Here is a 25,190-nt window from a genome sequence, read left to right as displayed (position 1 = left end):
ATGAGATCTTATGGGTCGCAGGGATGTTTGTAGTTCAGGGTTGAAATGAGGGATCCTTGAAATAATGGTCTTTCAGCTTGCTTGTTTTCTTGCAGATATTTCATTACTTAAAGTAGGTACCCAAACTGATGATGTTACTTAGTTTGGGTAATGAAACATCTGCAAGAAAACAAGCAACTTTATAGCTTCAAAAAGTGAAGTAAAGGAGGAGGAGCCAAGGTCGTGACAATATGGTTGTATGGTCTCAATGCTCTGAGACCACAGCCAACACTTTTGCCGCTGGGTGGTCCAAACGGACCTAAACCGTCCCAAAGAGATGGTGAACAAGAAGAATACGTCTTGCTGATCTCGGAGATATCGCAAAATCCCTGAAAGAAGCAAGAGAAGTTCTTCAAGCCGGCGACAAAAAATCAAATCAAGGCTGATGAAGTTGGGGCGGCTCCAAAATGGAAGGATATGGAAAGAGAAAGTGTTTCCAGCTGGTGAAGAATTTTTATTGTTTTAAAAAAGAGACTGCCTATAAAAACTTAAAAATCAATTTAAATTGAAGAATAGAAGAATCAAGCAGCGGAATTAAAATTGGAATGGTTTTGGTACAGTGGTTATCTTACTTTTTAAATGCTATTTTCATGGATCGAATCAATTCTTTTGAAATGGATGGATTAATTTTTTTTCTTCTACCTTCTCTTTGTGACTCTCTGTAATCTATAGACTAAAGTTTTCCTCTTTTATTGCTGTGGGTATTTTTCTAATTCATTTAAAGATTGGACCTCTTTTTCTAACTTGAAATACAAAAAAGATACAAAAAGAAACTCTTTAACAGTGTTTCCACTTGGGAAGTTTTGTTGATCGGAGCTTTGTGTATTCAAAACAGAACATTTTTTTTCACGGATTGTTTTGGCTTGGCACCACAAGGTTTTACTGTTTGTCTACAGAGTGGTAAGAAGGGAAACACACAGATGTCCCTTTGAAGTATATTTTCAATTGGAGAAAAGTGAAAACAATGTTCTTTAAGAATCTATTCTTTAATTTTATTAACCTTCCAAGCTAGAGTAGCTGTGTTTGTTAGAATGGCACAACGTCAAGAGAAAATAGAGGTCTTAACTTTGCAAAATATATTTTCAGAACTACAGAAATTATCAAATATAGTAGAGAAAAAACTGGAATACCTAGAACACATAACAAGAAAATATGATGAAAAAATTGGGGATGTTCATCAAATGCAAAATGGGGTGATTGAAACTCAAAAAACCGAAGTGGAAAATGAATATAAAGAGATTAAACCTGCTGATATCTACGGTAATTGGTTTGTTCCTGAAAATGGAAAGAATGGAATACTGAAAGAGGAATTAAATGGAGAGGAAATCTATTCCAAAGATCAAGATATAAAAGAAGATAAAATTAAAGAATATATGGACTTAAAGAAAGAAATTCTATTAGCAAAAGCATTGATAACACTGCTGACAAAGACAAGCTGAATAAGGAAACAGAAAGAGGGCATCAAGATTATATGAGGGATCTTATAAGCAAGGAGCTGCTAAGAGAAGTCCATACAAAGCTGATCAAGAAGATGATTAGAGGCTTGGTACCACAAATGGCAGAAGATATGAAATTATTTTGTTATTGGAAAGATACAGGTTGATAGATGGAAGAATATAACTTAAATCTAGTTAAATTTAGTGAATTTAGTGATAATAGATAGTTAAATAAATAATTGATAATGATAATAATGTATTCAATGTGTAGTGTTATGATAAGTAATAATTGGATATGCATATTGAATGGTACCCATGAAAGGAAGATTAGAAATCCTTTTGGATTATATACAAAGGTTAATAAAAAAGAACTAAGTTACAGTTAATTTTTGATTATTAGGGGGAAAACGTTATGATACAGGATATAGTCAAATAAAGGAGGGATAATGATGACACCCTATATATATGTATTGGTACAACATAAGCAAACTGGATGAAAATTGCAAACAGTGATTTGGAAAGGAGGATTAGAAAACTTTGTTATTAAATATTATGGATGTTTAGCTAGAATAGGATGTAAGGATTCAGTATTATTGGAGGATTTTAGAAATATTAAATGAAATGCCAGTATGTGGTTATGTATTAAATTTTGGTATATTTTATGATAAAGGACCTTTAAACAATTATAGTCAATAAAAATGGAAGTATGATAAGGGTAACACATATAAATATCTGAGTTAAAATTCTTGAGTTAATATGAATTATGCTTGATGATTGTGGAAGAGATGCACAAAAGCCTTTTGTAACCAACTGATACACTTTCTACAGTATGTAAAGAAGGAAGATTCTATGTGTTGTGTTTGTTTTGAAAATAAAAAATAAAAAATAATTTTAAAAGTTGAAGTAAAAACCCTGGCATATTAAGAACACAAACTGCCAATAGGAAAGATAGATGCTAATAGCTTTCTGACCACTACGAGAAGGAAGTGGAATTTTCAAGACTCCTCTTTCCAGGTGAGTCCATGGCCATCTTAGGTCATTCCTAAATGCTCCCATTCAATCCAGGGAGCAGCTGGCAGAAAAAAATGGCAGATTGTTGGAAGGAAAAAGAAAAGTTCCTACTGTTCAACAGCCATCTTGAGCTGTATCTAATGAAGATAATTATCAATTTAAGAGTTACAGCAAATATTTCAAGTCACTTTGTACTCCAGGCAGTTTTGATATGCAATATAGTTTAGGTTAGTTTACTATAGTTCAAAGATTCAAAGCAGAGCAGACAAACAGGTAATTTAAGGAAGAAGACTATTCATGTTTCTGGTTTCATTTCTTTTAGTCTTTTCAACTTTGATTTTACTAGGATATTATATAATCTTATGCTTGATGTTATAGAAGTAGTGTAGGGAAATGTGATTCATTTAATTGTTACGTAAATTTAAGTATAACATCATATTACACTTAAGGAAATATAAATCTTCGTAAACAATATCAACTCAGTCATATAATATGTGTTATATGACATATAATATGTCATATAACAGATGTATCCCTAAACATTTCCTATCTTTTCTTAAGATACAATTTTTAGAGATTCAGAATCTTCAAATAACTACAATTCAAAATTCTTTGCTGCTTTAAATTTTTCCCCTTTAAAACACAAAACATGCAGTTTTTCTTTTTTCCTTTATATACACAGTAAGTGAGAATATTTATTTCTGTGCCAACAAAAGAATCATTTGCCTACTTCAAATCAGTATTTTAATTTTTGTAGAACCTTTTAAATATACAAAGAAAAATAGATAAACACACTGCTATTTTTTGTTTAGAGAAGCTAGAGAACTTCAAGAACTAAAGAGCAGGGCAAGGTAAGGTAAGCACTATTTATTCATCAGATTTTGTTGATCCCTGCTACCACAATAGTTACCACTGTGTACATGAGATCACCTAAATGGTAATTTTATGCAGATAAGGTGTAAATTGCATACTAATAGCTATTCATTCAGTGCAAATGAACTTAAAATATATTTCACCCAAGCATTTTTATTAACCTTAAATCAAGTAAATGTTTTCATTGGTCTATTTTAAATAAGCCAATTTAATAGTATACAACAAGCTGTTATGTTGTATGATGCATAGTTTTAGTTAAAATGACAGTAACTGGCTTCCTGCCAAGCAATGTGGAAGTATTTTTAAAATCTGCCTAATCTAATTATATATAAGAAAAATAAGGTGAAGACTCTAGAAAATTTCTGTAGAAAAAATAATAATAAAAATAATCTGAAATGTTTATTAATTATAATTATCTGTATGAAATTATACTATTTTTCAGTTTTCAGTTTTTGATATATTTCAAAGTTGTAGTAATTAGATGGCTGAATAAACTTGCAAAGCCACAACAGTTAATTAAAACGAAGACACTGTACTGAATATATCAAGATGTCAAAGAATGAAAAGCCTGATTCAGTTTTCAGTGAATTAAAAAACCTTATGGGTATTCATTATCCAAATTAATAATTATTAATTAACTAGCAATTCACTTATAGTTTATGTGTGTAAAGTTAAGAACGTGTATCCTCAATATATAGAAGTACCACAAAAAATCTTTTTAAAAAGCTTGTTTCTTAGACCACTGTGGACATTAGATGGATCCTTGTAAAGTGGCATGTTAACCATTTATAGCTTTCTTAATTTAATAATTTTTAAGAACTTCAGCTGTAAAATCCTCTCTGAACTGGACAGGGTTGCCACATTATTTTGCTGTCCATGAAATAAATTAATGATGACTGAGATTAACTTAATCATTAAAATCGTGGGGAGAATGGTACATACTATAGTGGTATATAACCTGAATAGTTCATTCCCCTGCCTCAAATCCCAAGATAAAATATAGTGGATACAACACATCTAGAATTACCAAGAAAAGAGAGAGAAACCTGAAATTGTCATAGTGGAGGCCTTCAATATTGGACATGATCTCAACATTATAATTCTAAGGAAGAAGCAGACTAATTCAAAGCAATTAATATCCTAATCTCTGTCTGCAATTTTTTTCAATATATTATTGGATAGTATTTTCTAAAGATTTTAATTTCAAATAAATACCACTACTGTATTTAGAAGACACTAAGGCACTGTCACTGTTTATTCATTGTATGCATATTAGCACAATTGGATTTATGTTTCTTTAATCATGAATTAATTATAAAAAACCCCAGAAATGATATCACCTTATATAGAAGAGACTTTATTATGACAAAGCAGAAATAAAAACAATTTATTTTTATACTATCAATATATCTCAGCCTCGATGAAACATTCAAGATAAATTACAAGCAAAATCAGTGAAAAAGAAATCATTCACAGAAATAAATAAATAAATAAATAAACTTAAAACTAAATACTCATGAAAGTGTAATAGCCTAGGGAAGAAGCCACTAAAATGTAACAGAGATAGAAAAAATATCTGAAAATGTAAAGCTCTGTAAAATGCAAAATTTTCACAATGAATAAACATGCATTATTTATTAGATCCATTTTTCCTACATAAAGCATGTACAGTGGGGAAATTTTACACACTATTCACTATGTTTTTCCATGAAATAGAACTGCATATTGCTACAAGTATTTATTATGAACAAAATCAAGGAAGTATACAGGCTTATTCCTTTATCCACTTACTTCCTGGAAGATATATGTCTCTCTATATATGTTGATTATCCTGCCATTCAAGTTTAGAATCCTCATTCCTCAACAGGAATAAAAGGATATGGGGATGCTAGAGGCAGTACTTCCATTGTGCTTTGGCATTTGGTATAAAAATTTCATGCAAAATTTGAAATTATTCAAAACTACTTTTGAAGAAATATACTTGTTGGTTTAACCAGGAATTCCAGCCACCCTTCCTGGAACACAAGCTACAGGTTGCTCTCAAAATCACAAGGTCTCACTATAAATGATTTCTTTTTTTTTTTAAATATATTTTATTCATTTTCACATTCCATTTTACAATCACTTATATACAGGGTATTTGCTATAAGAAAAAAAAAAGAAAAAAAAAGAAAAAAAAAAGAAACACAACTCATCATTCACAACCCCACCTGACACTTCCATCCTCCATACACCCCATCTACCCCCTCCAACTTTCCTTTCCTCCCTCTAACGCTCCCCTCCTACTTCCCTTTCCCCTCAAACCTTCCTTCTCCCCTTACTCCCAACACGCCCTCCTTACATTCCCCTTACTCCTTCCTTACTCCTCCCTCCTCCTTCCCTCTACCTCCCTTCTTGGTGTATTCCTTTATTCAAGTGTTGTTTATTATAATCTGATAAAAGGTAAAATAAACCAAGGAAAAAAAATATAAAGAAAGAAAAGAGAAAAAAAAGGAGAAAAAAAAAAGAACAACCGTATATAAGTGCATTCTTGTTCTTATTGAGACTATGTTAACACCCACCCACCCACCCCCCATAAATCCCCATCCCTACTCCTCCCGACTTCCCAGGGCCCACACCTGGCACTGCCTTCTATCTAAAGTATCTTATGTTCGTATGGATTAAAAATAAAAGTAATATATTAAGAGGAAAAAAAAAAAAGAACAAAGAAAAAAAAAGGAAACTCTTTGTGTTAAGCTCAGCCCCCCATCTTTATCTATGCTTAAATAGTATAAGTCATTCTATCTATATTTTATTCTCGTCTCTTGCTTCTTTGTTATTTACCCCGACCTCCTGTAGACTCTCCCATTCCTCTTCCTTAACCTTGTATTCAGATAAACATTTATCCAAATTTGTATAGACATCAATATACAATCTAGCTCAAAAATAATCCCTTCTAGTAAAATTTAAGCAGCGTGGATCATTCCACATATTCAAATATTTACAGAAGAATAATCAAACTTTCCCTTCTAATAGGATTTAAACAGCGTAAATAATCTTTCTTAACCTTAATTTCAAACAGTAATTCAAGATAATCTGACCAAACTTTCCCTTCTTAGTAAAATTTAAGCAGAGTGGATCAAGTATTACTTTACACAAAGATCAGTTTGCATTCTATCTTAAAATGATCCCGACCAGCTTTCCCTTCTAATAGGATTTAAACAACGTAAATCATTCCGCATGCATTTTGCCCTCATCCCTTGCTTCTCTGATATTTACCACTATTCAAATTTATGCAGACATTAGTTTAAAATTTAGCTCAAAATAATTTCACCAAGCTTTCCCTTCTAATAAAAATTAAATAGCATAGATCATTCCACATATTCAAATAATACTTTCAACAAGAATCAGTTTACCTTCTGTTTTAAAATAATCTCGTCCAGCTTTCCCTTCTAACAGAATTTAAACAACATAAATCGTTCTGCATTCATTTTACATATATACATTCAGTATCACCCCACCAATATACGTAAATCATTCCGCATGCATTTTACCCTCATCCCTTGCTTCTCTGATATTTGCCACTATCAAATTTATGCAGACATTAGTTTAAAATCTAGCTCAAAATAATTTCACCAAGCTTTCCCTTCTAATAAAAATTAAATAGCATAGATCATTCCACATATTCAAATAATAGTTTCAACAAGAATCAGTTTACCTTCTATTTTAAAATAATCTCTTCAAACTTTCCCTTCTAACAAGATTTAAACAGCGTAAATCATTCTGCATGCATTTTACATATATACATTCAGTATCACCCCACCAACAAATTCCGCTTTTTCTACCGGAGAGAGGTCGCAAACCCCCATTCAATCCACAACTTTGGCGAATATTTTAGAATGTCTAAATCCTCAAACTCCGCTTTTCTGCTTCTCCGAGGGAGGGGGAGCTACCCCCTCCATCTTGCAGCCATGTGGTTTGTTGCTTGCCTTCTTCTTCGGCTTGTCTCTCCTCTTTTCCAAGTGAATCAGGAAGTCCCGCCTTCAAAGTCTTGTAATAGAAATCTCGAGCCTCCGAAACAGAATTGAGACGAAGTCTTTGATTCTCAAATGTGACCGTAATGCCGGCTGGGGCCTCCCATCTATATTGAATCTGTTGATTTCTAAGCTCTTTAGTTAAAAAAGCATAGTCTCTTCTTGCTCTCAATATCTGGAAAGGTATTTCTTTGAAGACAATCAAGTCCTGGCCATCAACTCTCAAACTATTATTGTAAAATTTTTGCATGATCGCGTTTCTGGATTCTTTTGTGGAGAAATATATAATTATGTCCCTCGGGAGCTGTCGCTGTTCCGCTACCAACGAATTCTGGCGATAGATTTTCCGAATCTGCCAATCAAAGTTAAGTCCCGGGCTTCCCACCGCATGGCTGAGGGCTTCAACAAAGGTCTGTTTCAGATTCTCTCGCTCCTTTTCGCGGAATCCTCTGACTCTTATTGCAAATGCCTTCTTATTGAAGTTTATCATAACGAGCTGTTCTTGAGTGTCTCTAATTTTTTGTTGTAATATTTGAATATTAGTAGTCAAATTAGAATTAGCCTCCTCCAAGCTTTCCAATTTATTCTCTATTTCAGCGGTATAATCTGACAGGGCAGACACGGCTGCAAACGTATTCGCCTTCATTTGGTCAATTTTAGACTTTAAATCACCATATAGCTCCAATACAAATTCCTTAATTTCTTGTTTAAAATCATTAAACATTTGAAAAAAAAATTCCTGTGTTAAGAATTCTCCAGTAGAGGGTGTAGGAGACAAGGGCTGCGATTCCAGTGTAAATTCTTTAAGTTCATTCATAGATTCTTTAGGCACATTTGTAGAGAGGCGCTTCGATTTTGACCTGGGTGCCATTATAAATAAACAAATAAGCAGCGCTTTCGCTCCCCTCTGTTTCCAAAAAAAACCCAAAAAAAATTATTTTGTTAAGGAGCGGTCTGCAGGAAGGTAAAACCGGCTACGTACATCTCCTATCAGTCACCAACGGAGAGAAATCGCCATTTTGAAGTCCGTTTAAACAAAGAAGCCTCTAAGACAAATGGTGCTGGTATTTAAGATAGTAATAAAAGCATAAATCTCACAGGAGTGGGACCCGCCCGTATTAATCCTAGCTTCAAACAACTTTGCTTTGTCCTGGGGGGGGGGGATCGCCTGTCTAGGGCTGCAAAAAAAAAGCAGCTGAGAAGAACTGGCTGGAGATAAAAGCTCCGCTCACGCTGGATCTAATCTCTGTCCGCAGCCAAAAAAAAGAGAAAGGCTGTGCATTACGAATAGACCCTAGCACACAGAGCTACTCCCTGCCCCTTTATAGCCAAAAAGGGGTGATATCTATTATCTTATTTAGATATACAGACCAGATCTCTGAGAGGAGCTCGGTTGAGCCCTCCTCGGCGACAGGCTCCGCCCCCCCGGAAGTCCTCACTATAAATGATTTCACTGAGGGATAGTAGATCCCTGATGACTGATTACATATTGGAAAACATGATAATTAATATTCAATAGTCATTTCACATAAGTGAGAATTCTGTGGCCTGAAAGTATTCTCCTTGAACCTATTTGTGGATTTCAACTATCCAAAGATTGCATACTATTATGTAATAGCAGAGACTGTACTTTAACAGTGTTATTTGGGACATATTATCTCTAGAGTGGCTTGCTCTCTATTGCAATTTACATTCTTAAAACACTAAAAAAGTCTCCACCATTCTGCCCAAAACCAGATTAAAATAATAGCAGCAACAACAAAACAACTCTATTCCATCAGAGGTCATCAATAAGGCTGAATTTTAGATTTGTCCTCCCAGACATGTTCTAACTACATTTCCTCTAATTGCTGGATTTGGCTACCTTGTCTACATTATCTAAATTGAATCATTGGAGTGTTAAGAAAGAGACAAGTATTTTGTTTTATATAATTTTACAACTGGACAGTGAGCCATGATAGTTCTTAATTTCTTTTAATGGTATTATTCTCTGAAACCAAAGGAAAAATCAATGTCACATAATATGCTTTCCTAATCCTCAAATTTGGTAACCAAGAGACTGATGGCAGATAATATCAATTCCTATTGCACAAAGATTCTTCTATATCTCAGACTGAAGATGTACCTAATTACTTCATTTTTTTAAAAAAATGTTTTACTATTCCTTCTATTCATATGGGACAAAAAGTTCCCCAGGTTCTTGACTTCTATTGTCTAGATTCAATTAAGGACAAATTAGCAGTTTTTAACTATCATTTTATTTTGCCCAAACATATATGTTTCTTTTGCTATTGCATTAAAACTAAGGTTCAATATTTGAAGGATATTGATAAGACACCAAAGATATTTACTTATTTAACATGGCAAATGTTCCGTACATAGTATCTCATGGAACACTGAATTAATTCTTTAGCTGCTGCCAACCTTCTTTTTATATGCTACGTTTATAGAATGTGAATGAGATTCAGTTTTAAAAGGCAAAATATTTTAAATCCCTAAGGTAAAAATATAACTCTTCAGCTAAGTTTCTTTCAATAAGAGTTTTTTTATAGACATTCATTAAGGGATAATAGCAATACAGATAGAAAAATCTAGACTTCACAATATCTAGGTTCCAACTCTACTGAAATAGGACACAATCACATTTTTAAGTAAATATGAATGAACACTGGTTTATGCCTGAAGTCAACATTAAACTTGAATGACTGGACTATTGTAATGCACTGCATGGGGCAGCCCTTGAAGAGCATTCGGAGACTTCAGCTTGTCCAGAATGCGGCCGCGCGAGCGATTGTGGGTACACCTCGGTACACCCACGTTACATCTATCCTCCGCGAGCTGCACTGGCTGCCTATTAGACTCCGGATACGTTTCAAGGTGCTAGTTGTTACTTTTACTTGTTACTTTTAAAGCCCTACATGGTATCGGACCTGGGTACTTGAGAGACCGCCTCCTGCCAATTACCTCCCTGCGACCAATTAGATCCCACAGATTAGGCCTCCTCTGGATTCCATCAGCTAGCCAGTGTCAACTGTCGACCCCCCGGGGGAGGGCCTTCTCTGTGGCTGCTCCAGCCCTCTGGAACGATCTCCCCATGGAGATTCGGACCCTTACCACCCTTCAGGCTTTCCGCAAAGCCGTTAAGACCTGGCTGTTCCGGCAGGCCTGGGGCTGATGTGTTCCCAGCCCCACTCGAATTGTTGTGGCTGTTGAGGAGTTTTAATCTGTTTTTTGTAATTGTTTTGTCTTGTTTGTTTTTTGTATTACCCCCTCCCCTATGAGTTTGTTAGCCGCCCTGAGTCCCCCCGGGAATAGGGCGGCATACAAGTTTAATAAACTATAACCATAACCAAACCATAAATAACACTCATGCTTTCAGTACTGCCCTGTATGACACAAGCACATAATCTGCTGAATGATTTAGATAATTGCAGTTCTTTACTTAAAGGTACAGTAAATAAAGACATAGCCTTCCTATGTATATTTCCACTGTTCACCATGTAACTATTTTTTGTTCTTAGTTAATGCACGTAAGAGCCAGAATTTTAATAGTTTTTATTAATATAAAAATAACAATGACAGCAGTTAACTGTTAACAGTTAATAAGACACACAAGGAACAAGTCCATATTTAATGCACACAGTTTACAGATTTGTATTACAAATTGTTTCTGTAAAATAAACTTTGTACAAAAAAGTAATTATTTAAAATAATATTTCATTGTATAAATTATAAATCTGGAAACATTCCAAACATTCCACTGTCATTCATTTGAAATTTACTGTGTAAACCAGCATCTATTACATGAAATATAAGCATTGTAACAACTATTATAGAAATGCATTAATGTTCTTTGAAATTATTTATGTGGCAACAATGGTAAGGAAATAAGGTGAGAATACAATCTGAAAAATACCCCTCCTTTTTCCCTCAAGTTATGAGCATGATGAATTAGTGTGTAATACATATAAACAAAAAAGTCTAAAACATTTCCTATGGGGATAAAAGATTAAGATTATACTATACAAAGTGACAGTGAAAAACTGTGACTCCCTGATTTCATGGGTTATACATATCCAGATTTCTTGTTATATTAACTTTGTTCAAAGTATAGCTGGGATGAACAATAATCTTATTACACCACAATCTTTTTTTTTTTTTTTGCTTTTGCTATATCTTTTCCTTTAGCTTGAACATATATTGAACTAGAAATAGAAATAATGTGGAGAAGAACATCAACACATATTCCCTTCTCTTTTCCTCTTTCATGTTATTCTTTCCCCATACAATTCCCCATATAATGTGCACCTTTCTGTGCTGTTAAAATTATACTATATAAATGTTATGAATTGAAACAAAAGTGACATTTCCTCAAAAATACATCTACCTTACCTTCTCTTTTAAAGAATCTAACAGTTCTTAAACTATATAAAATTGGAGGGAAATTTAAAGATCTTTCTGTAATATTTGGACAGTTTTTAAATATCTGTGTAGATGTAGGAAGATTCACACAAGCATATTTTCAATTTTCCCTGAAGAACATATGACACTATAGCCTTTCTTCCAGTGGTGGTTTCAAAATTTTTTACTATCTATTCTGCGAGTGTGGCCTATTTTGTGGGTGTGGCTTGGCGGTCATGTGACTGAGTGGGCGTGGCCAAATTGTAAAATGTGGTGAAACTCATTTAACAATGCTCTTGCTCAGCAACCAAAATTTTGGGCTCAATTGTGGTCAAAAATTCTCTTTTCCTTTCTTTTTTGTCTCTCTCCCTCCCACTTTCTTTCTTTTTCTTTCTCTTTTCTTTCTTTCTTTCTTTCTTTCTTTCTTTCTTTCTTTCTTTCTTTCTTTCTCTCACTTTCTCTTTCTATCTTTGTCTCTCTTTTTTCTCTCTCCCTTCCTTCCTTTCCTTCTCTCTTACTCTTTCGCTTTCTTTCTCTCTCCCCCCCTCTCTTACACACACACCCAACACACACTTCTCCACTGACTTTGAACTCTTTCTCCCCCGCTGCCAAAACCCCTTGCCACTCTTCACCTGCAGTTGCCCTTTAACCTCCCACCTGTTGAGGATGCGTGGTGGTCCTCCTAGAGAAGCAGCCAAGGAGCACTTTCCTCCACCCCCTGAATAGCGCGTAGACTGAGGAAGGGGAGAGGGGAGAGTGGAGCTGCTCTTTTTTCCATGGGGCAGAAGGAGGTGAGGCGGCCTCAGGTGCCATCAAGGACAGTCCCTCAGAGGCGTTGCGTCTCAACCCGAAACAAGGTGAGGAAGGAATCTCTGGTGTCTGCAGCAGTAGCAGAAGTAAAAGCGGAGGCGGCAGCTGAAGCACAATCTTGGGCAGTCAGTTCTGGCTCTCTCTTCCCCTAACATGTCCTGTTGCTGCTGGCACTGCTTTTGGTGAATCTAGCTCACCGGTAAGGCTCTTGCCAGAGATTCCTTCCTTGCTGCCGCTTTGTTTCGGGCCGAGAAACAATGCCCCTGAAGGGCTTGGCCTGAAACATGAGGATCATGGAGGAAAGTGTTTTAAGGGCAGAGCAGCAGCAGCGGAGAGAGCGCAGACCTTCTGAGATGCAGGAAGCAGCTGCCAGAGATGCTCTCAGGGCAAAGATGGTGCAAGCGGAGAGGACTATTGCTCCAGATCTTGCGGGTTTTTTTAGGTTTTCTATAAGCGCTTCATAGTGAGTAAAAATAAGCCCTCCAAATATACAAGTATGCCTTCAATATATTTTCACTTAAATATGCCATCCAGCCAGATCAATAATCACAATAAAAATAAAATATTCACTGTTCAGAGGCTGTTTTGAGTGTCTTCCCTCATTATTTTTCCAGAATAACTGATGCAAAATTTTTTAGCCACATCACAAACAACTCTAAATAATAACAAGATCTTTCCATCATAAGTCTAATGAAACTGAAGAAACATTTATGTTGGATGAAATATCACACTATATTCCATATACATAAACTTCAAAACTCACCTACAGTTTGGAGGAGGGTCTAATGTAATTTCTGCAAGCTCCTTCTGAATCCTTAAGAGAAAAAACACAAATAGAACTATGTTAAAAAAGTTTCCTTCTAATTTTATTGAAGGTAATTAATCACATGATATAAGAGGTTTTAATTACAAATTAAAAGGCTACGTGGTATAATTTTATACCATTCTTACTGGCTATGAAGTTATAGCATTCTTACTGGCTATGAAGTTGAAGAGAAATTTTTATATAGACAAAAAGTATAGCTTCCATCCCAAAAGAAGAGACACAGACCTATGATTGTAGTGGGGCTACATCTCCTGACCACTTATCTCCCAATCTCTGCCTTTTTGATGCCCTGCACTCTAGTGCTCTCAGTTGCCCTTTGCTGTCTTCTTGTTCCCACTGCTGATCAAAATCATCTGGCCTGCCCTTTCATAAGAGAGCTATTAGACATTTGAGGTTTTCTTCCTGAGATCATGTGCAGTTTTCTTCAAAACCTACTTGGGGAGGTAGGTAGGCCTTGTGTGACCAGCAACTGGCTATACTGTGTCCAGCCTTGGGCACCACATTTGAAGAATATTTCAATGGAACTGGAACAGGTACAAAAAAGAAAAACAAGGATGATGAGGAAATTGAAACTAAATGATTGAGGACAAAGTAAAAAAAAAAAAAGAGTGGAGTTGAGCCTTAAGAAAAAAAGACTGAATGTGGTCTTGAGAACTCATAAAAAGAATTATTGTATAGAAGAAAGCCACAATCCATTTTCTAACATTTTAGTTTATAGGGCATAAATATCTTAGTTTTAAGAAAGCAGTTGATCTTTTGGGAGGAAAAATAGAAACAATAATTTGATAGCAGAACCAGTTACCTATGAAATTAAGTTATCTTTTAATGAGGTAACTAAGACTTACCTATCTACATTTTACTGGATGCTTTGAAGCAGAAATTATATGCACAGTTTTAAGAGATGTTTTAATTTCAATTTCTGCACTGAACAAAATGTTAAACTTGATGGCTTAAATGTGTGAATGCACATGTGCACGCACCCCCCCACAGAGAATAAATCTCATCAATACATAGGTATGCAAATTCCAGATATTTTGGTGCTTAATTCAATATAAAGTCACACACATTTAATGTTATGTATATCTACCTTCCTTTACGTTAATAAATATTTCAGATGTACTATTTCAGATAAATCACCAACTGATATACACAACAACAAGAAAAAAAAAGTAATATTCAAATTGTGGAAAGCATTCCCTAACAATATTTGCTGGCATCTTCCATTTTATCAGCAGAAAGTCACTTCTATTGTTCTCAATGAATGGTAATAAATCATACATTGCAATATATTTCTGAACTGTAACCCTCTCATAGTCATTTACTGAAATGGACAGCCATAGAAATGGAACAAACAAATAAATAAAAGATATAAACGGAATCTCAGTTTAAACAGTAACATATATTATAACATATATTACCAACTTTTTTTCTTTTAAATGAATTATTGCATGATATAAATGGTTTACGTTCTCTTGAAAAACTTCACAAAAACTGGGAGTCAGCAAGATCTTTGGCTACCATAGCATATTGGACACCCTTATCCCCTCTTGCTTCTGGAGAATGAGATATACTATTACAAAAACATAAAATCTCATGAAATGTTGTTTCAAACTGAAAATATAAGATTTTGAGCAAGAACTCCAAAATTTCACAAAATAAAAAATAATAATGCCCATCTTTTGCAAAATATGGTATAGATATCCTTCATTTTATAATCACAATTGGGCCTGGAATCTTGGTCGTTGAGTGAAACAGTCACTAAGCAAGATGCCATATGACTGCTTCACTCAATGACGGCAATCTGGCTATTCCAGTTGCAGAACTTAAGTGACCTGATCGGAAGAAAGCATAGGTTTCCCATACATCTGAGAAGCCTATTTCCAGTCTCCACTCTATTGGTGGAAGGCTTGCACCTTTTCCCCACCCCATCATGGACAACAATTGTGAGCAGGATGGTGTTCACTAGCACTTTCCCTTTCAGAGGGACAGAAACTATGGTAACATATTCCCATCTGGAGCAGCTAAAATGCTGGTGTTCTGTACCATTTGTTTTCCTCTGGGGGGTGGAAACATTGGCATTTGATAGCAGTTTTCCCAGAGTGGATTGAAACATTGGTGTTTGTTATTGTTTTCCTGCCCTGATGGTGGTGGAGGGATTGCTGGTGTTTATCAGTTTTTCCTCCTGGATACACAGAAATACTGATATTCACTAACATTTTCTCTTCCAGAAGGGAAAACAGTAATGAACACCAGAGTTCCAAAAGGCTCAAAAAGCTGGTATTTGTTAATATTTTCTCTTTCAAAGGGGCAGAGATTCTGGCATTCGCTAGCATTTTTCGCTACGGTGCTGCTGTTCTAAATGCTCAGAATATTCGCATTTGCTATCATTTTTGCCCGTTTTGAGGTTCATTCCTTTAGCATGCGAGAGGATTTACCCTTACTGCATTAAGTGCTAATGAGCCCTTCACCTAAAATCTTTCTTAATGGTTTCCCCATTGATTTTTCTGAGGAAGCTGGCAGAGAAGATTGTAAATGGAGTTCCCATCATTTCAACATGGTTGGCAACTAGTCATAAATGTGAACAAGTTGACAAATATCCAAAATGCAGACATGTGAGCAGAGTAGGTTGATGTAACATATATGTGTCATTAATCACTCATTTTAGGGCCATTGTGACTGTGAACAATTGTTAAGAGACTAGTAGTAAGTTGAGAACTACCTGTAACCTCATGTAATGCTAGCTTTATTAATATTAGTTCTTTGGTGCTTATAACCAGAGCTAACTACACAACCTTTCCAAAAATTTATTTTTCCCTAGCTCATGGAATAAAACTTCCAGTTTAATATATAAAGTGAACTATAAATTAATAACAGGAGTATACAAGGAGTCTTTTTCTCCCATTAATTAAATCTATATTTTCCTTTTTAAAAGTTAACTCTATTTTTCTAGTGATAGTTTCTTGACAATTATGGTGAAGCTATTGATGATAGATCTTTGAAATAATCAGGAAAAATTACAACATGGACTTGTTAAAAGACCATTGGTTGTGAAGTTATATTCTGCATTTTTTATTTTGAATTCAGAAGCTCTCTTTAAGATGATTAAATGTTGAAATAATATTTTGAAAATGCAGATCATCTCAAAATCACAGTAACAAATTAACAGGACCAGAAATGATAGATTTGCTAACTCAGTGGACTACGTAGACTGAACAGAAAAGAATGGAATTGCGGTATGTCAAAATTTTGTTTTCAGCATTCAATAATGCATAAGAACAGGAAAGGCAAGAAATGTTTAGGCTTGTAAAGCCATGTGTTTTGGAAAACCCTTTTAATGTAAGCTCTATCCATAACAAATCTAAATACAGAAATCATGACTTTGAAAATTTCTAAGTGTTCTCCAGATTTCATTTACCTCTTAGGGGCAAGAAAGCCAAAATACTAAGATATTCTGTAATTCAACACTATAAATTTAAAAGTCACACTGAAATCAACATTACCCACAATGGAGAAACAGTGGATGAAGATGGTGGAATTTGCAGAGATAGCTAAATTAAGTTCTTTAGTCTGAGAAAAAAATATTTATATTTAAGACTTACTTCAAATTCCTTATACTCTTGCACAAAAGGTAAAAATACACATGATTTGAAGTTTTGATGATTAGAGAAAAACTGGATATAGAAAAAATGATTTTTTTAAAAAATAGACTAAGGGATAGTTTCATAATTATTCTTGCTAAAATTGGAAGCTTCTTTCTAGTTCTTGTATTCTTTCTGTACTTTTTACTTCTCTTATCTTCTTTTACTCTTTATTAATTTGTGCTAGATTTTATGTTCTTTGTGAAACTTTTATTTAAAAATATAAAAGTCACACTTATGTGTTTTATCATATATATGACGAAGTGGTTAGAATGCAATATTGCAGGCTAACTCTGCCCACCGCTAGCAGTTCAATCCTGAGTTTATCCTAACTTGCTCATAGTTGACTCAGCCTTCCATCATTTCAAGGTCAATAAAATGAGGACGTATTTTGGGGGGCAATATGCTGACTCTGTAAACCACTTAGAGAGGGCTGGAAAACACTATGGAGTAATAGGTAAGTCTAAATGCTATTGCTATCTATCGAATTAGGGGGAACAGCGATGAATTTTACAGCAATAAGAATCACTATGAGATTCTATCTGAAATGCCTGAAATATTTAAGGCTAATTAACTATAAAATACACTGACAAATATGAACATTAGTTTGTCTCTTACTCACTTGCACATATTTATATAAGTCTTATGTATATGACCCAACTTTAATAACAGTGAAATCAGTATAGTTAGTAAACAAGCAACTGTTATTGCATGTGCTATAGTTGTCAATTGACCAGTTAGCACATAAATACTGTAAGACAACCAATTATAGTTATTAAAAGAAAAATAATCTGAAAAGTAAACCAAAGAGCAAGTACCTTTTAGCACTGGTTGAAAGTTTAGCTGCTGTTTTGCTAGAGATTTTGCCTTCTTTTTTCTTAGGTTGAATTTGTTCTCTTTCCTGATCCTGTTGAATACTTTCTCGCTGATCTCCATCAGAGCTGCCTCCACTGGTACTTGGGCTATCATCAACTCTTTGCCCTTCAGTAGTCATCTTATATTCTAAAAGAAAAGTAATAAAAATTAAAAATAGTTTTCATTTTTATTTCATTTCTTCCTGTTTTGCTTTATTATTCATCTAGTTCTAATATGTTATGTGTTAAACCTATGAGTTATGAAATCCTATAACCAGTTTGACAATATGAAATTCTGATGGAACCTGCCTTTTTAAAATCTCATAGGAACATCCCTGCTTTAGTAAGTTTTGCATAGAATTTCTATTGTTTGGCTCTCGCTATTTTTTGTCACAATTTTTAGAGGGTTGACTTTATAGTCTTTTGTTACAAGAATTTTGTTATGAAAATGCTACACTTGTTCATTTTTTCTTACAGTCTTCTAAAAGAGTCTTCCTGTTGATATTTGTTTTATTAGATTTTTTCACAATAATTTCAGATATGTTTCTTAATATCATTCCAGTGTATCATTTTCCAAGTGTACAGCTTTTCTATCCAGCTTTTTTAGTCTATTGACTCAGTCTTGCTCTTATTATTCACATCCATTGTTAAGCACTTTTTAAAAAGATTCTCTAGTTTTATTTATCCATTTTAAAATTTCCACTCGTTCACTATTCACTAAGTGATCAATGTTTTGGTAATAGCTAATAAATATCAATTTGTGTCAAAAATCATTTTACACAAATGTTGCAGCATGTATAGGTTACTGTATTTGATCACATATTATTCTCTTGTTGTTTTATAGAACAGCGGAATTTACCAGCTAGATCTAGAAGCTGGTATGGTTTTTTTATGAAAAGGAGTGTCTTGTGCATCCTTATAGGGGCAGTTACTAAGCAAAAAGACAGCCTGTTGATTTTTAATACTATTGCTACCCATGTTCTCCCCAAAATAAGGACAGCGTCTCTTATTAGTTTGTCCAATGTATGTGGCTGGGCAGATTTTGCATGTATTTCATAGACTCCTTGGTTTTCTAGCTGGATCTTGTCTTTGGGGTTTTTAAAGATTTGGCTATTTTTTGGTCACTGCCGAAGGCTGATATTGATATTGTGTTTGTGGAGAATTTTGCTGATTTTATCTGTGGTGCCTTTGATGTAAGGAAGGAGGGCAATGCCATTGTCCTGTTCTGTGTCCAAGAACGTGACGATACTTCCCGCCTACCAGACATCTAGAAACTAGCCCTAGTCAACAAATGAGTCCCAATCACAAAAACCGACACCGGACCCAGACACACGTCATGAACACATGGCCAAACTGTAAACTCGGAGCCAAACCAAAGCCCGGGATGTTACACCAAAGCCATCTGCTCAGGACATTACATCACAGAACTCAGGGGGTTACAACACAGCCAACCCCCCAGGAGGTTGCAGCACAGGACTCAGGATATCACTACAATAGAGCTCAGGATGTCATCATACAGCCCATTACCCAGGCTGTTACAACACAAAAGAACAATAGGCACACAGCCAGTACCTCAGCCACACAGCATGTTACGAAACAACCGACTAATCTGCAAACATCAACTCCATCAACTAATCAAGATGTTACAACACAGCCAACCAATCTGCTTACAGCAACAAAGCCAGCACTCCACACACCCCTACCAATATTTATAAAAAGATGACAGCTCCAATTACGCTTGCTTGCACAAGCATGAAGCCGAAGGCACCAGCCTGAAGATGACGAGTGGGACCTTATCGAAACGTCGCCAAGATACTCTCAATCTTACATGGGAAAAGACCCGAATATGCCGACACACACACACACACACACACACACACGCACACACACACACACAGGCTTTATATTTGTAATCTTATATTTTTCTTATTAAAAAAGAATATAAGATTCGTATAATTTTCTCATGAAGTTGTGTGAATTAATTTTCTCTTTGTTATAGTATATATTTTTATTTTATAAATTTATGAGGTCACTCAAATTTAACTCTCACTATTTTGGACGAGAAAGATAAGAAAATATGAAAAAGATTACAGTCCAGTAATCAAATAGTCAAATAGTCTAGCCTGTCAAATATATTTAGACATAATATGTGAGAATATTCAAATGCATGTAATTTAATTGGCTATGCTGTAATATTTTATTTAGTATCAAAGCAGACCAGTAGTATTCATTCTTCTGTGTACATTTTATAAGAATAAAGAATTATGTACCCTATAATCAGATAAAGGTAATGATAAGTTATCAGCAAAATGGTGTAATAGTATTTGTTGTTCCTTAAAGCTGATTTTGGAAGTTACTAGATGATTTAAATAAAGCAGTAAAGATTATATTAAGACATAAACAAACTAAGATATTAATGAGTGAATATAGCTGAAAGAACATAAAAGGATCTTGTTCTATAAAATCTCTACCACGTAGAGAGCTATATTTTAACAAATTTTTAAAAATAAAATGAGAACTTAAACAAGTCTAGTTGCAAATTTATGGCACATGTTTTTCTGCAAATATGCATACCACAACCATTCAGAAAGGTCTACTATGTCTGAAAATATAATACTATTTTGTATAACAATACATTTCAAAATAAAAAAAATATTTAATGCTAATCAATACAAAACACATTAAGCCAAGTGTTTAATATATTTCCCTAATATATTTCAAAATATGAATCAACATCAAAACATATATTCTAAATAAGCTTATATTTGTCCCTAAATGGGACTGAGTCATCAAAGTCTAAAGCAAAGGATTGTAGGAACTGTAGTTGAAAATATCTGTAGGGAACCAAATTGCCCATTCTGACTGGGGTTTGGAACAGAATGACTTTAATGCAATAATTCCCCAAATTCACAAACAACCCAAATGAGCTAATATTATGTTCCTGATCCAAATACTGCTTGAAAATAACTGTACCAGAATTATCAAAGCAATGTGACTTCTGAAAGTCATTTTTGATCACTTTGACAATTATGTTTTAACATGTTGCTTTAATTGAGAAAATGTGAGAATTTTTTGATAAAACTGATGGGGGCAGGGGGAGATGACAAATCTAAAACAAACAAAGCTGAGCAATTTTAACCAAGCAGGCCAATATTTAAATGATCAATATTTGTAGAAGCTTAACACTGTATCTAAATAAATTTATTAAAACACACACATATTTCTTGAGGGTTTCAATCACCCTGGTCAAAAGCTTGGACAAAGTGCAAAGTCTTCAAGGCCCTGCACAATGTAAGTTCTTATATATATTTCAGTTGTAGGCCTATTATAGGAATAAATTATAGAAATAAATTAGTAATAATACAAAATAAACAATGTTATCAAAGGGGTAGTTATAACATCATTCTCAGTATGCCAGAAACAAGTCAGCAAGTATTCTATTAAAATTCTTATGAAATGAAGCCTGCTTCTTATAAAGCACATTGCTTCAAAAACAAAAGATCTCATAGAAAAGCCCCTTTTGATTCTATTGCTCTAGCAAGTACTTATCAATCTTGTGGGCTTGTATTCTGTTCTCAAGGCAAAAATGATGCAAGGCACCAATAGAACTCTGGAGGTAATTACTACTGAGCTGTCTCAGTAATTACTCTGCGCTGCTGCCTGTAAAGTGAAAATAATTTAAGAGTAGCACACATGGGCTGCTACCCGCTTTCCCCTAAAGTGAGTAAAGAGACCATGTCTTATCTTTCTTTCTAGTTAGCCTCTATTATAATTAAATGGTTTAGAGGTTTAGGATAATAATAAAACTTTAGGCAAGAAAACGAAAATGTACAGGTACAGTATATATGGCACCTTGCTCAAACAGTGGTGACTATGAGAGGCACCTTGGAGTCCCAGTGGACAATCACTTAAATATGAACCAGCAGTGTGCTGCTGCAGCTGCCAAAAAGGCCAACACAGTTCTAGGCTGCATAAACAGAGGGATAGAATCAAGATCACGTGAAATGTAAATACCACTTTATAATTCCTTGGTAAGGTCATACTTGGAATATTGCATCCAATATTAGTTACAATGATGTAAAAAAGATGTTGAGACTCTAGAAAGAGAGCAGAGAAGAGCAACAAAGATTCCCTAATTAGGGGACTCAAGGAATAAACCTATAAAGAATGGTTTCTGGAACTCGGTATATCTAGTCTTACGAAAAGATGGACTGGGGTGACATGATAGCAGTGTTCCAATATCTCAGGGGTTGCCACAAAGAAAGAATCGAACTATTTTCCAAAGCACCTGAGGTCTGAACAAGAAACAATGGGTGGAAACAAATCAAGGAGAGAACCAACTTAGAACTAAGGAGAAATTTCCTGACAGAACAATTAATCAGTAGAACAATTTGCCTCCAGAAGTTGTAAATGCTCCAACACTGGAAGTTTTTAAGAAGAGATTAGATAACCATTTGTCTGAAGTGTTGTGGGTTTTTCTGCCTAAGCAGGAGGTTGGACTAGAAGACCTCCAAAGTCTCTTCCAACTCTGTTATTCTAATTCTGATGAAAAGGTAGAGATCAACAACTCAAGTGACACATTTTAGCTGGTTAATAAAAAGCAATATAAAAAGTATTAGACTTTTTCAGGTTAAAAACATATTGAATTATAATGAAATAATATTTTGGTAAAAGAGTTTCCAGATGTAAAAACAATTCATTTTCAAAAGAAAATTACAAAGATAGGAAGACAATATTTAAATCATTAAAAATTAATTTACTTAAAAATACCACTGATTAATCACATTTGTAATATTATTATCTTTTCAAAAATTTGGCTTTGGTCCCAGACATGGAGTCAATATTTATTATTTGTCTAAGATCCTTGTTTTATTTTGTTTATTTCGTTGTTTATTAGATTATTTTAGTTTGGGCTGTGTGGTTTAACATTTTAAGCTAACCTTTTCTAGTGTTTTGAACACTGCTCACTGGAGTTGGAAAGCCAATAAATTTTAAATAATATTTATTCATTTCTACCATATCATTATTTTTATAACTCAAAGCAGTGAACATACCACCTAACATTCCTTCATATTTTCTTGCTAAAAAATAACCTTGTGAAGGGAGTTGGGCTAAGAAAGAGCAACTGGCTCAAAATCACCCAGCTGGTTTTCATGCCACAGGTGGGTTAGAACTCAGTCTGCTGGTTTATAGACTGGTGCCTTAACCACTAGACCAAACAGACTTTATATGGATAAATATAATTTCAAATATTGCAAATGACAACTGTTTATAAAACTGCAACACTTACTAATTTTTAATCTCTTTTTTCATATACAACTCAAGGTGTCAAACATACCAATAGTCCTTCCTCCTCCAAGTTCCCACAATTTTCCTATAAAGTGTTGGGTTAAGAAAGTCACTCTGAGAGAAAAAAGAAATAATTCTAAAATATTTACTTTATTTTTATAATTCTGAAATATTTACTCTATTTTTACTGTACAATATTTTGAACTATTATTGTCATATGCATATTTAATTCATCTGTTTTATATTAAAATAAAAACCTAAAGAATTCTACCATCTATTCTTCCCTTTAAAATGGATCTTTTCAAGTAACACAACTTTTTTAAAAAGGACAACAAAATATGCGCATATAGTACTTTCAAGTGGTTTGCCAGAAAAAAATAAGTGTTCTCCAAGTATATACTTTTTTAACAATTGTGTGCCATAAAAATTATTGATGAAAATCAACCACATTTTCTTTTTCAAGTGTTAAAATTCATCAGATAAATGCATAACACTTTGTGCATAAGGCATAACATATTTCAATAAGAAAATGCAAACTTTTACAATCAAAAATAAATGTTTAAATCTGTCATTATCTGTCTATTTTCTTTTTCTCTTTTGTAAACTTCATGTAGTTCACTGAAACCATTTAAAATGAACATTAAGTTACTTTTTAAAAAATCTGCAACTAAATATAAATGTTTGGAACAAATGTTTTCAATATCAAAACATGTGAAGTTCAATCTTTTACATATGGTCAAACAAAAACAAGAACAAACAGTCAACCAAGGAGAATGATGCATTTGGAAAACATTTTATTTCTGTTATTAGCACTACTACAAACAAGTACTTCAAGATTAAGTCACAATGCAAAGACAAAAGCTTAGATTCCTTTTATTAAATTGTTCTACATGCAAGGAAAGGATTTAGGCAGGGATGTAACATGATTAGAAAGTTAAACAGACAAGAAAATGAAACAAATTTGCATATTAGAGAATCTGGGGTCTGTATACATTTTAATAAATAACTAGAAACTTCATCATTCCTCACCCGCTCCCCCAGTCTGCCCTTTTAAAGTCCTCCAGAAAGTATGAACAGAACTTGAGTAACATACAATTGTGATTTAGTGGCAACGGAAAATAAGAAAGCAAAAATGAACTGAATATTTATTTCAAATCCCTGAAAGGCAATCTGGTCTAGTGGTTAAGTTTAGAAACCAAGATAATGTGACTTCTAGTCTTGCGTTAGGCATGAAAGCTGGAGGGATAAATTTGAACCAATCACTTTTTCTCAACTTGAGGCTCAGATGATTAGCCAATCAATTCCTTTTGTTACCGATGGATCAATACCCCACTGATGGTGTTTCACTGATATGGAAAACAGAACAAAACAAAAAACAGACAAAAATGCTAGAAAGAGAAAATATTCCATGTTCTTATAGAGTAGCAGTCAGCCCCATATTATTTACTAGGAGCCAGAATAAACGATAAGAATGTAGAAACACTGGCATTTAGGATGCGGAAATAGAAAGAGAATGGGAAAACCTTAGAATAAGTAAGGTTTGAGATTCTGGAAGTGGAAGAGAAAAGTGTAAAGCAGAGGACTTAAGCAGACACCGGGAATAGATTTGAACAAGCTGCCTATTTTTCTATTTTCCTAAAGGAGATGAACAGCCACATGTCATAGACATAATTATGCAGCACCGGCAATGGCAAAGATACAATTTAAAAATGAAAAATTTTAAAATGTGATATTTCCATTTTCAAGAACTTCTGGTTTTTTTTAAAAAAGAAAAGTTTTAAAACTAAAAAAAAGGGAAAAGAAATAGGTAGAAATGGGGAATAGTAGGTAATGAGATTAAGAAAATATAGGCTGCCCAATATATATATATATATATGAGCATTCAAAAAATGACATAAGTAAAGTGGGAGATAGGAAGCAATCTTAGAAAGTTCTCATCACAAAATGCTGTTATAGAAAAGTTTAAGAGTGTTTGTGTCACACTCCTCTGATCTGTTTTA

At 34.2% G+C, this 25,190-nt stretch overlaps 1 protein-coding gene across 1 annotated transcript in view; it reads right to left on the bottom strand.

The window, feature by feature from the left end:
- LOC106552492 (ubiquitin-conjugating enzyme E2 E2) overlaps positions 1–25,190 on the bottom strand; it is an 88,520-nt gene that overhangs the window by 60,722 nt on the left and 2,608 nt on the right. Inside the window, exons 2-3 of the mRNA XM_087712855.1 lie at positions 17,866–18,049; positions 13,347–13,397 (exon numbers count right to left, since the gene is read on the bottom strand). Of these exons, the coding sequence (XP_087568981.1) occupies positions 13,347–13,397; positions 17,866–18,041 (227 nt within the window). The 5' untranslated portion in view covers positions 18,042–18,049. The remainder of the gene's footprint in view (positions 1–13,346; positions 13,398–17,865; positions 18,050–25,190) is intronic.

This window comes from Thamnophis sirtalis, unplaced genomic scaffold (assembly GCF_051295495.1).
Source record: "Thamnophis sirtalis isolate CommonGarterSnake01/CBP01778 unplaced genomic scaffold, rThaSir2_p1.2 scaffold_4, whole genome shotgun sequence".
Taxonomy (NCBI): domain Eukaryota; kingdom Metazoa; phylum Chordata; class Lepidosauria; order Squamata; family Natricidae; genus Thamnophis; species Thamnophis sirtalis.
This window is presented reverse-complemented; position numbering and strand designations above follow the sequence as displayed.